The sequence below is a fragment of the Alexandromys fortis genome, unplaced genomic scaffold (assembly GCF_014885135.2).
Source record: "Alexandromys fortis isolate MF-2015 unplaced genomic scaffold, M_Fortis_MF-2015_v1.1 scaffold_4, whole genome shotgun sequence".
NCBI lineage: Eukaryota > Metazoa > Chordata > Mammalia > Rodentia > Cricetidae > Alexandromys > Alexandromys fortis.
The window spans coordinates 23,785,897-23,798,155 of record NW_026067944.1 but is presented as its reverse complement, the minus strand read 5'-3'; the positions used below and the strand labels follow the sequence as shown (position 1 = coordinate 23,798,155).

Genomic DNA, 12,259 nt, shown 5'->3' with positions numbered 1-12,259 from the left:
TTTTTTAAATATCTTTTTTTTTTTTTTTTTTTTTTTTTTTTTTTTTTTTTTTTTTTTTTTTTTTTGTCTTCCAAGACAGATTTTCTCTGTGTAGCCCTAGCTGTCCTGGAATTCTCTCTGTAAACCAGACTTGCTTTGAACTCATAGAGATCGACCTGTCTCTGCCTCCTGAGTGTTAAGATTAAAGGCATTTTTGCCATCACTGCCCAGCTAAAAACACCTTTTTAAAAAAAAACCTTACAGTTCTTTTTTAAAATTAATTTATTTTTAAAATTTTTATGTACATTGGTGTTTCGCCTGCATGTATGTCTGTGTGAGGGTGTCAGATCCCCTGGAGCTGGAATTACAGACAGTTGTGAGCTGCCCTGTGAGTGCTGGGACTTGAACCTGGGTTCTTTGGAAGAGCAGTCAGTACTCTTAACCACCGAGCCATCTTTCCAGCCCCCAAACACATTTTTAAATGTATGAAAAGATTTTGGGCTTTCTACTTCCCTTCTTTACCTTCTGCATTTGTGGGGAAATGACTGAGTTCCATTTCTCTTCTAGAGTATCCATTTGTCACTCTAACTCTGGTGGCGATACTTCGATTCATTACCTCTTTGACTACCTTGGTTTTCTGGCAGAGTCCAATGTCTATCTTGGTAGTAGCACGGCCAAGAGAAACACCCACCAAGACACACCATCTGCTTGGAGACCCTTCGTCTGGAGCTATCTCAGAAGTGTTCTGTGAGTCTCGAGCTCATAGCGATCTAGCAGACTTCTGGGTTTTCCTGGACGTGGGTGACTCGCAGAATGTCAGAGATTATCTGGAAAAAACCTGACACTTAAAGTTCAAGTTTGCTTTTTCCCCGTCGTCACAAGGAATATCACTTTAGTTTTGAATATGCCTCTTCTTGTCCTCCTTGCTTGTGCACGAGCTCTTTTGAGTGTGTGGATGTGAGCACACAGTATGTGTGTATGTTCCTGATGCCAGAGGGCCTCCTGGGGGTGTTGTTCCTCCCTAGGGAACTTCTACCTTGCTTTTGGAGACAGCGTTTCTCCTTGGGTCCTAGTGCTCACTGATTAGGCTAGGCTGGTAGCCAATGGGTCCCAAGGACCCACCTACCTATGCCAGAATGATCATTCCTGGCTTTGTCATGTCGGGGTTGAGCATTAACTTGGGTTCTCAGGCTTGCAAGGTGTGTGCACTTCAGCAATAGGGCTGTCTTCCCAGCCCTATGCTCCCCCCCCACTACTTCTCTTACTTTTCTTTTTTGAGGGGGGCAGGGTTTTGCTATGTGTCCTAGGTTGGTTCTGAACTCACGGGCCTCTGACTTCTGTCATTCCCAAGGACTAGGGCTGGAGACATGCCATCCTATCTGGCTAGTTTTGAGTCACTTCTTTACTTTGTCTCTTACTAGGTTCTAGAAGAATCTTGGACCCTGGAGAAGCTGGAAACAGTTGAGGCCATTTGAGAAATCAGTCTAGGAGGTTCTTGAGGGCTGCCAAAATTGTTGAGGCAAGGATGAGAAAAAGAGAAGGTGATAAACAATGCTTAAAATTTTACACAAAGACTTAAAAATCTTATATGGATTTTTCAAAAATTAAAAACATGACATTTTCCAAAGAGAGTCTTATCAACATTTTACATGAACTATTGAAAGCCACAAAAAGTGTGGTATGGTGTATAGAGTAGCTTGAGTGGCAGGTTTCATGTCATAATTTTTGGACTGGAAATTACTTCTCTGACGCTTCAACACCCACTAATCTGAAGATTAGGTTCTGAGTTCTGACTAGGAAGTGCTGCTTGATTTCCTTTGTCACATGGTTGTGATCCCAAGTGATACTGCCAGGACTGGCCAATTGCTGGCCAATTTTCTGACCTCATCCAAAGATTGAGAAGTTGTTTAAATAGGGAGTTGCTTGTTTGCTTGTTAGTTGTAATTGTGCAAAACTAATGTTGACAGATTCATTTTTTCCCCTGGGACTATGAGAATGAAGAGTACTCAAACCCAAATCCTCATTGTCTTGCTGCTTTGCCACCTGAAGATGCTCGTGGTAGGCTCTACAAGAGAAACCTGGCTTCTCGGAGGCTGCTGGATCATCCTTCACAGAAGGCAAGATGAGACGACCCTTGTCTTGGATCAAGATTGCCAGACATTTCCCGGACACGAATCTGGTTTCGGGACTCCTCTCTGCTGTCATTTTCTCTATTCTAACTGCTAACCTCAGACATCAAACATTGCTAAGCTAATGTTAGATTTTCAGATACTTAGAGCTGAATAAACTCTTAATCAGATCATATCCTTTTATTAAGAGAAAGAGAGCATCCTTCAGATTTTAATTTTATTCACAGAATCTAAAATCAATGCTAATGAGTGTACAAACGTCCCCATTTGTCAGATTCTCCTCGCTGAGCTGTTGTGGCATCGGATACAGTTAGTCCTCCATAAGGCTTTGCTCTTAATCACGCTTGTCATGGCTTGTACTGAAACTCTGACATAACTTTAGTTGTAAAAAAAACCTCCGGATTAGCCCTAATGAAAGTCCCAAGGGCCTCATGATTAGGCAAGATTCCTCCGGGAAAAGCTCTCAGACACAAGGAAACTGCTTTTATCAAAATCACTTTAAATTCTGCCTTAGCTTCCACTTCACTTGATCTATTAATAGACACGGCTGGGATCTTAAGTTGAAACATATGATTTCTTGCTCTCAGACCTAACGGCAGCGAGAGGATTTTCAAGGGCTTCAGCACTCTCAGCTTTGGTGCATCTGCCTCTGATGGCATCAAAGTGCACACACCTTCCTCTCCAGCCAGATGCATCTGCCTCTGACGGCATCTGAAGTGTATACACCTTTCTCTTCAGCCAGATGTGAAGTGCACACACCTTCCGCTCCAGCCAGATGTATCTGTCTCTGATGGCATCAAAGTGCACACAGCTTCCTCTCCAGCCAGATGCATCTGCCTCTTACAGCATCCGAAGTGCACACACCTTCTTCTCCAGTCAGATGCATCTGTCTCTGATGGCATCCGAAGTGCACATACCTTCCGCTCCAGCCAGATGCATCTGTCTCTTATGGCAGCCAACGTGTACACACCTTTCTCTTCAGCCAGATGTGAAGTGCACACACCTTCCTCTCCAGTCAGATGCATCTGTGTCTTAAGGCATCTAAAGTGCACACACCTTCTTCTCCAGCCAGATGCTAGTTTATTTAGGCCCGCGGGCCTGGGTGTGGGACAATGGTTTATATTCTGTCAATTATATTTTAAATAAATGCTGATTGGCCAGTAGCCAGGCAGGAAGTATAGGCTGGACAACCAGACAGGAAGTAGAGGTGGGTCAATGAGAACAGGAGAATTCTGGGAAGAAGAAAATTGCTCTGCAGCTTGACCCAGCTACAGGAGAAGCAAGATGTGACTGCCTAGCTAAAAAAGGTACTGAGCTATGTGGCTAACATAGACAAGAATAATGAGCTAATATAAGTTATAAGAGTTAATAAGAAGCCTGAGCTAGTGGGCCAATCAGTTTATACCTAATGTAGACTCTGTGTGATTTCTTTGGGACTTAAAGACTGTGGGAACCGGGCAGGCTCAGAAAACCAGGTCAACAGGCCTCTGCTTGGTCATTCCAGCAGCTCCTATGGAAGAGGGCACCACAGTCTCCCAGAGGTAGGAACTGAATTCTCTTTGAGTCATAAGGGTAACAATAAAAAGTGTGCACTGTGTGAATGTCTTCAGAACACCACTTAACTCCCAAAGCCCCAGGGGAAAAAAAGCACTTCTTCCTTTAAGGAAGAATGCAAGACTTAGAGAGGTTGGCACACGTCCAAACTCATTTGGCCATAATAGCACAAACTGGATTTCAGAACATATATATATTGTTCTTTGAGACAGGGTTTCTCTGTGCAGTCCTGAGTGTCCTGGAACTCTCATTGTAGACCAGGCTGGCCTCAAACTCAGTGAGATCCGCCTGCCTCTGCCTCCCATGTGCTGGGATTAAAGGCATTCACCACCACTGTCCAGCCAGAATCTATATTCTTAGTGACTATTCTTTCTAAAAATGAAATTCATGTACAATGGTTACTAGTAACTACCTAATGATTATAGTAAAAAACTAATAGATTAAGAGCAACAATTTCCCCAAACCCCACAAGAAGTTATAGCACTTGTATGGTGCTTATGTTGTGATAGGTTCATCCCACTACTACAGGTTGCTGTAGATTGCCCACGTGGGTGCTGGGAACCGAACTCTTGGTCTTCTGGCAGAGCAGTCAGTTCTCTTAACCATTAAGTCATCTCTCCAGTCCCTAAGTAATGTACTGACCTGAACTTATGTACCTGCTTTAAGCAGTGCTAGAAGGTAAGTACTATCCTCACTGTTCCTTACTCCTGAGTTACTCCTTACCCGATGCCCCTGCCTTCCTGTCCATTCTGTTTACTGGAAAACAGAGCCTTTGGGTTTTCCCCAAGTCTTTCTTCTGTTGACCCTGGAAACAGAAGTACCTTTGTTGCTGGTTTTAACTGAAGTGCCTATAGCCTTGTCCCATCCCTGGTGTTTCTAATTGCTTGCTTTGAGGTATAGACTGGGCACTTTAAGATGCTGCGAGCCCCCAAATGCACACTTGACCCTGAGAACCATTGTTTGTTCACATCTAGCATCTGAGAGTTCTTTGTTGGGTGCAACTGTGCTGTGCACTACAGCGTACTTATCAGAGGACCGGATGTCTACAGCTCCCTTTCCAGCTGTGTCAACCAAAAGATGCCTCTCAACTGGATGTGTTGTATTTGGGGAAGAGGAGCAGGATGGCCCCTGTTGAGAATTACTGGTCTAGGGACATTTCCAGTAGCCCAGACTGTGGGAAGTCTTTCAGAAAGGAACTGAGAAGGGTGGCTGCTGTTACACTTGCTTCTAAATGGCAAAGTATACAGAGATGCTAAGGAGGTCTGGCAGGAAATCCTCCTGTCACTGGAAGAAACTTAATCAGGGTGCTTTCTGTTCTTTGGAGTTTTTCATTCCAATCAAAAAGATGGTAAATTTTTTGAGGAACATCTTGGAAAATTAAGGAAATGACACAAATTTTCCTAACTGATCTGAGACACACAGAAGGAACCTGAAGAAAAAAAAGTTAATTAGTGTGAACAGTCTGGCCTGGTGAGATCTTGTCTCAGGCTGGCGGATCACTGCTCTAAGTGGAGAGATAAAGATCAATGTCCTTGGTGCTGAGTGCGTGGAGACCCAGGTCGCACATACATCTGGTCACCCAGCTAACAGGGTGACAAATGGGTCAGAGCTGAGGTGCTACGGGGCAGAGTAGGGTTGGAATGAGTGCACGGAGGGAAGGCCGGGCTTGTGGATAAACTACTTTAGTGGAAGATTGGGGGTGAAAGGGAAGAGATGGGGGTAAACAACAGGTGCAGTAGCGAGAAAGTTGCCCTGCGTGGAGCTTGATCCTTTTAGGAGTTGCAGAGAACCAGAGCTGAACACAAACCTCAGAGGTACAGGGCAAGAGAGCTTCCATCTTCATTCACAGATTCCCATTTGCTCTTGCCTGAGAGCTACGTCCAGGCTCAATTATTCCCCAGTACCTTCATGGGTTCTGACATCAGGACGAGGGGTGGGGACTGGCAGTTGAGAGCAGCCAGTGGGCCTGGAAGGTGATTGGCGTTGGGGCATAAGCTTCAGCTTCAGTTTTCATTTGAAAACATGTTTGAAAGTAGCTTTGCTTTGTAACTATGTTTAATAATTTTTATTTCTAATCATTTATTTTCTATCTTTTCCTTGTCCCTCCCCGCAAACAAGATTTCTCTGTGTAACCCTAGCTCTTCTGGAACTCTCACTGCAGACTAGGCTGACCTCAGATTCAGAGATCCGCCTGCCTCTGCCTCCTGATTGCTGGGATTAAAGGCACGTGCCACCAATACCCAGCAATGATGTTTAATTTTTAATAAAAATTCTGTTACATTTAAAAACTTTGGGAAAGTCTACCAAGCTACCCTTAAAGATACCTGTGCCTTATCTTATCTATTCGTTTGTTTATTTGAGACCACATCAAGACAACTTCCACAGACTGAGAAGCCATCCCAGGCCTGCTCTCAGCTCCTCTTTCCACAAGTCCTTTCAGGTCCATTCAAAACCAGACATTGTCCTTTCCCTGTTTCTCATTAATTCAGGACAATGCCAGGTTTTTGGTGGTGGCTGTTGCTTTTTGTTTCTTCTCTTCCTTTTATGAACTCACTTCCAATTCTTTCAGTTTCTTAAATCTAGATGGTGTTGGCATGTTTCTCCTTCTCATTCCACCCTGACTCCCAGTGACTTCCTCCTTCCTCTTCTTTAGGTATGGCTCAATGTCCCTTCTTCACTGGGACCTAACTTTCTACGGAAAGGCTTTCTCATTCATTGTTATACTCCAATCTATTTGTCTTCATCTGGCATGCTTGTAACGGTTTTGTATGCTCATTTTATCTATTTCCCTCACTAGAATATAACCTTTGTACAAGCCAGGATCATATCTATATCCTTGATATCTCTAGTAGGGTTGCCAGATTTAGCAAAGAGAAATATTGGTTTCCCAGTTAATCATGAAGATAAGATGAGTCATAAATAATGTTTTAGTATAAGGCTGTCCAAGAACTGAATAGGACATAGTTATTACTAAAATTATTTATGGTTCGTCAGAAATTCAAGTTTAACTGGGTATCTTGTATTTCATCTGGCAGTCTAGTCCCTAGGTCCTAACATATGACTCTCACCACGTATTATTAGAGGAAAACTTGATAGCAGCGAATTGAAGTTGCTGCCATGGCAACAAAGCAGAACGGATATGCTAACCTTGTAAAATCAAAGCCAGGGCAGCTATCACTTTCCATATTTCTGTTCTGACTTGCATATCTTTGCACCCCAGGAGAACATAGTCAACCCACTTCCAAAGTCTCGGGCAGCCCCGAACTGGGAGGGATGCTGACCTTATAGAGGAAGCTTTATAAGTTGTGTTCAGCTCGCCAGACAATCATGCCTCATTTTCAATGTGACCTTCTCCTTGGGTATCAGTTTCTGTTGGCTCTTTCTCCCAAGACTGATTCTTCCATTTCAACCCTTCATCCATAGCACCCTGCTCTAAGGTTGGTAAGAGGGATTTCACACAGGATTTCCAAATGGATTGACAACCAATAAATAGAAGGATAACAGACTGTCTCCACTCAAGGCGGCCAACAAGTTTCCCAGGCCAGAGGACCTTTCCTGCAAAGACCAGAGAAACCCAGATCCGGTCATCCCCAGACAGCTATTCCCCTAAAGTGAATGGATTACTGCTTCTTCTTGGCGGCTGCTGAACTTCTTGTTTAATTTCATTGTACATGACTACCAGAATTAGATGCCTGCTGTCCTGGGTATCCACACAGTTTAGACGAATGCCTGGTTCATAGTCTCTACAGATTCCTGTACTTGTGATCTCAGAGTAAAGCCCATGGGAAGTGCTCCCACCCCGAGTTCCCAGAATGGGCTTCTCTGGCCCACCAGTCCTGGATATCAAGACCGGAAAATGATCATTTGCAACATCCACAGAACACTTATTTACTGAGGAACAGAAAGCCACAGACATTTCCAAATGCGTTTCCACAAACACACTGAATTCCTTGACTGTGAAAAGTGAGTCCCTGTGTCCCCAGAGGGTGTGAGAGTCTCAAGGGAACCATGTGAATCCATTCTCAATTACAGGAGCAGCTTCGGTCTCACTTAGGTCCTGTGGGGTCCCTGGAATTGGGGGTGAAGTGGCTCCTGAGAGGCTCCCAGCACTTGTAGTAGTTCTCATCCAGACAGTTGCAGGTCTTGAGTCCCCACTTGGTGACTGCCAAGCTCAATGAAGACTCAAACATAAATGCCTGTAGGAAATAAGATGAAGACGAGAAGAAGCGGTAAGGGGATAATAGAGTGTGCTTAGTTACATACGTAGAGAAGGTATGGGTGGACAAAACATCGGACTAATTGTGGTCACATGTACTGCCATGACGAGGGAAAACATGAGCCCAGGGTTCTGGATCTGGCTTACCATGTATAAGCTGATGAAGATGTCTACAAGGTTTCTATCTACTTACGGCCCTGAGTGTGGGACTAGCCTTGCTCATAGCAGTCTGGAGGCAAAGTTTTTATTTCCAAGGGCAGATGTGGGATAATCCTGGGGTCTTCTCGGGGACCATCACTCGTGGTGAGGTCCTGATATGTAGGGCATACTTTTACTTCACAAAGGAAGGAGCAAAGCCCCAAGCTGAGAGGTGTCTTGTCTAAGGGGGTAACTGATGGTAGAACTGAGGTCTTAACCTGTTTCTTCAGGAGCCTGACCAAGAGTTCAGCTCAGAAAAAGGAAAAAGAAGAAAGGCGAGCAAATGAAGATGGTCCATAAAGGGACTGATGCTGCACACCCCACTGTGTTCTGGATGTTTCTGGTCACAGTAGAAAGAAGCTGAAAAATATTCTATATAGACTAGACATTTCAGCTTTTTATCAGTGGTTGATTTTTCTATCTATAGTGTCTTTTGTAAAATAATGTGAACAACCCAAACCTTACAATTATTTTTGCTTTCATTAAGAAATTAAAAACCCTCTAGACAGGCCAAAGGAAAATTATATTATTCTTTTGTGATAGCACTCAGAACACCTGCATTAATGTTTGGGTCTCACACACATGAATTTCTCCTAGTCTGTGTCAGTGGAGATATGTGTCTTTGCCTGAACTCTATACCTTTGAATGCGAAGGTTTAAAGCCCTATTCACACATGAGGGTAAACGTTACAGCCATTATTATTGTGGTCTTCTGCTGACTTCTTAAGAGTTTTGCTGTTAGGCTGAGCCGTGAAAGATCATATAAACCACTTCCCACTGGAATAAGGCTATGGCAGACTGGTCTGTGTCTGCGTTATGTGATGGGAAATGGTAAGGGAGACATAAAGTTAGGTCTCGGTAAAGTTTCTATTTATGTGTATTTATCTCTGGGGGTGAGGATGCACACATGCATACAAGTGCCTGTGGAGGGTGCCCTCCAGATATTCTGGACCTCCAGAAACCCAGCCCCTTACCATCCTAATCCCCTTCCTAAATCAGCCCCATCTCACTGGCAATCCAGGTCTTAGACTCAAATTCTTACTGCATGTGAAAAACAGCCCTGTACCTCACTATTGTGGAATATTGCTCTGAGTAGCTTGGCTTTCAAAAGCCCATTTGGAGGCCCAAGGGTTATTGACGAACACTAGGGTGGATTGTGTACGCTCAAGGGCTGTCAGAGGCAAAAGCCTGAGATCATTGAACTGTCTCACAGAGCTGTAGGTTCCTATAGATGCTCCCAGGAGGCTCACGAAAGGGGTAACGGAGCCTAGGCTAAGGAGAAAGGAAGAGCTCTGTGTCCCTTTTTTTTTTTTTTTAAATAAAAGAAGCCCTGGCCTTGGACTTGGGCCTCAAAGCAAACCCCACAGGACAGGTGGACAGTTAATGCTGGGGAGTGTACAAGCCAGGCTTTTTGTCAAGCAGGTTTGTGCTGTGGGTGTTAAACCATGTAGCATTGAAGGCATTTGTTTTAAAATGTGCAGCAAGTCTGCATGCATATGGCTTCGCATAAAATTATTTCTTGTGGTCCAGTAAGTCTGTTTCCAAGAATTCAAAAAATAAATAAGTAAAATAAAATCAAGTACCGCGGCCAACTGCAATTGTGTTCCACCTCAGTGTTTACAGCTGGACACAAGAGGAATACAAAACAGGCTTTAAATCCCATCAGCTTCACCCCATGCCAAAGGAGAACAAAGAAAATGAAAAAAGCAACTGAGAATTGCTGTTGCCAGCCCTGACTATAGAGAGGCAAAAAACTGCTTGACCCTCCTTTGCTTTCAGGACTGGCTGAAGGTGACATTTGCCTCCTGTGCTACTGTGGTCCTCGGAATTGCTTCCCATACAGAATACTCTGGGACAGGGCTGCATTTAGATATGGCAAGACCCTTCAAAGAGTATTAATAATGCTTCCTTGTATTTAAAGTTACTGAACACTCCATAGGGCATTGTAACTTGCAGATGTCCTCTGGGTTGGATACTATATTCACTCTACAGATGGGAAAATGAAGCGTGGCAAGCTTACGTAGGAATTAAGAGCTGGGATTTGAGCTGGTCTGACTCCCTGTCAAACTCCTACGCTATCACACCAGAAGTGTAGGGTGCATATGGCTGTATGTATGTGGACTTTTAACGTGTACACATAGACACAAAACCCTTCCCCACTCCACCTCTGTGACTTCAGAGAGACGGGAAAGAGCTGCTATCCTCTACTGAATTTTCAGAGCCCAGAAGCAGGCCCCTGACGCATCAGGCTGCTTACCATGGTACCATCAGCAATCCGCTCGGGTGCCAACTGGGCCTTGCTGGCCTTCTCAAAGCAGTCTGCATCCGGACCGTGAGGGGTCATGGCACTGTGCAGGCTGCCTCCCCCTGGCAGGAATCCACCTTGCTTTGCCTCATAGTGACCTTTGATGAGTCCCATGAATTCACTCATGCAGTTCCCTGGGAAGGTTGAAGCAGTGGTATTTTTATTATCCAAGACTAGACCCATGAAAATATAGTATTTCTTCTAGATTTTCAGGTCTCATATATCAAATTCACCAAAGAATTCCACAATAGTACATGGTTTCACCACATTTCTGGTTCCCAGTCTAGATCAAAGTGGTGTGCGTGTGTGTGTGTGTGTGTGTGTGTGTGTGAAGATAATGACAGAGGACAAGCTCTAGATCTACACTCCATTATCAAGTGATAAGCTATGAGGCAGATGGTTGGTTTCTGTAAAACACCGATTCATCATAACAGATAACCGAATCTGAACAGGATAGAATCTCATTCTTCTGTTCTCTTGGACCCCGAAATCTTAACTTTGGAAATAATCCTTCTTTCTACTCCAGACAGAGGGCGTTTCTATGTGATTCCTTGTGGATTACTCCCTGGGCTCTGCTTTCATGCCTCCAGTGAATGGAAGGCTCCATGGAGCAACCTATCTTGTTATTGAATAGCTCTCAGGGTTTGTTATTCTTTTATAATTAAGTGGACATTTTTACATCGCCTTCAGGAGTCACATGGAATTTGACAAAGCCCACTCTGCTTCCTTTCTTTTGGTATTTTATTTTTGGTGAAATAAAACTCTTTCTCAACATGACAAAAACCTAAGGGCAAGAATGAAGGAAATCTGACACCTGGGTAAATGCAGATACCTTCCCACCTCTGCCAACCCAGTCATCTGTCTGCTTCCCCCGCCACTCGCTTGCCCCTCCACCCGTACTCAGAATATAGAGATACTAGTCTAACTACTGTGCGACACAGAGGGTTAAGAAACGACCTGCTCAGAGCTGCTCCTTGTCTGTCCTGTGGAAAGACAGAAGGTGCTGGGCACGTGACATTGAAGTGACAGTCCTGGCAAAGGCAAACACTCGACAGGCCAGGGCCATGTCCTTCTTCTCTCCATGTGAAATATAAGCAGGTACTACAACACTTCCGCAATCAACTGAGCAGTCACTCATCCCCTGCCACCTACACAACACACTGCTCCAGGACCTAACAGTAAACAGGTAGCAACCCTGAGGAGAAAGGGAGGCCTAGATTATAGCCCCACACACCTCTCCGAAAGCAGGTAAAGGAAGAGAAGCAAATGGAAGCCCTAAGAAACTGAATTGTCTTTTCTCTTGAGGGGAGGGGGTTTCAAGACAGGGTTTCTCTGTAACTTTGGAGCCTGTCCTGAAACTAGCTCTTGTAGACAAGGCTGGCCTCGAACTCACAAAGATCCGCCTGCCTCTGCCTCCCGAGCGCTGGGATTAAAGGTGTGTGCCGCCACTGTCCAGCTAAGACACTGTGATCTAAGTTCTGCACGGAGCTTCAGTCTGCAGTCACATTCCTCGCTGCACTACCTGTCGCCAGGGTCACCTTCACAGTTTAATTTTAAGAAGAGAGCAGGACAGAATTTGGTTTTGATCTGAATGTGAATTTAGTTAGCAGTGAGTTGGGTGAAGATATTCTACATGGCTTTTGATGTTTCAAAGGACAGTGGGAGGGTAGACCTTGCCTTCCTGATTAAAGCTGGCTCTAGTTGACTCAGGTGCATTAACATGACTAGAGGCAATATTTCTACAGAAATAATTCTCCAATTCCCCTTAAAGTCACATCAAAGTAACAAAGATTTGGAGTATCGCTACAGCGATATTTTCATATCTCTGATAAAACTAATTTTTAACTTCGGGTTCTGTGTGGGTTTTTTTTTTTCCAAA

The 12,259-nt window shown here is 44.2% G+C and overlaps 1 protein-coding gene across 4 annotated transcripts in view; it reads right to left on the bottom strand.

Moving 5' to 3' along the window:
* Nucleotides 1–7,536: 7,536 nt before the first annotated feature.
* Nucleotides 7,537–12,259, bottom strand: part of Hgd (homogentisate 1,2-dioxygenase) — a 48,022-nt gene continuing 43,299 nt past the window's right edge. For all 4 annotated transcript variants that reach the window (XM_050148745.1, XM_050148747.1, XM_050148746.1 and 1 more), the window contains 2 exons: nucleotides 10,333–10,514; nucleotides 7,537–7,858 (listed from right to left, as the gene is read on the bottom strand). In XM_050148745.1, coding sequence (XP_050004702.1) covers nucleotides 7,709–7,858; nucleotides 10,333–10,514 — 332 coding nt within the window. In that variant the 3' untranslated portion in view covers nucleotides 7,537–7,708. The remainder of the gene's footprint in view (nucleotides 7,859–10,332; nucleotides 10,515–12,259) is intronic.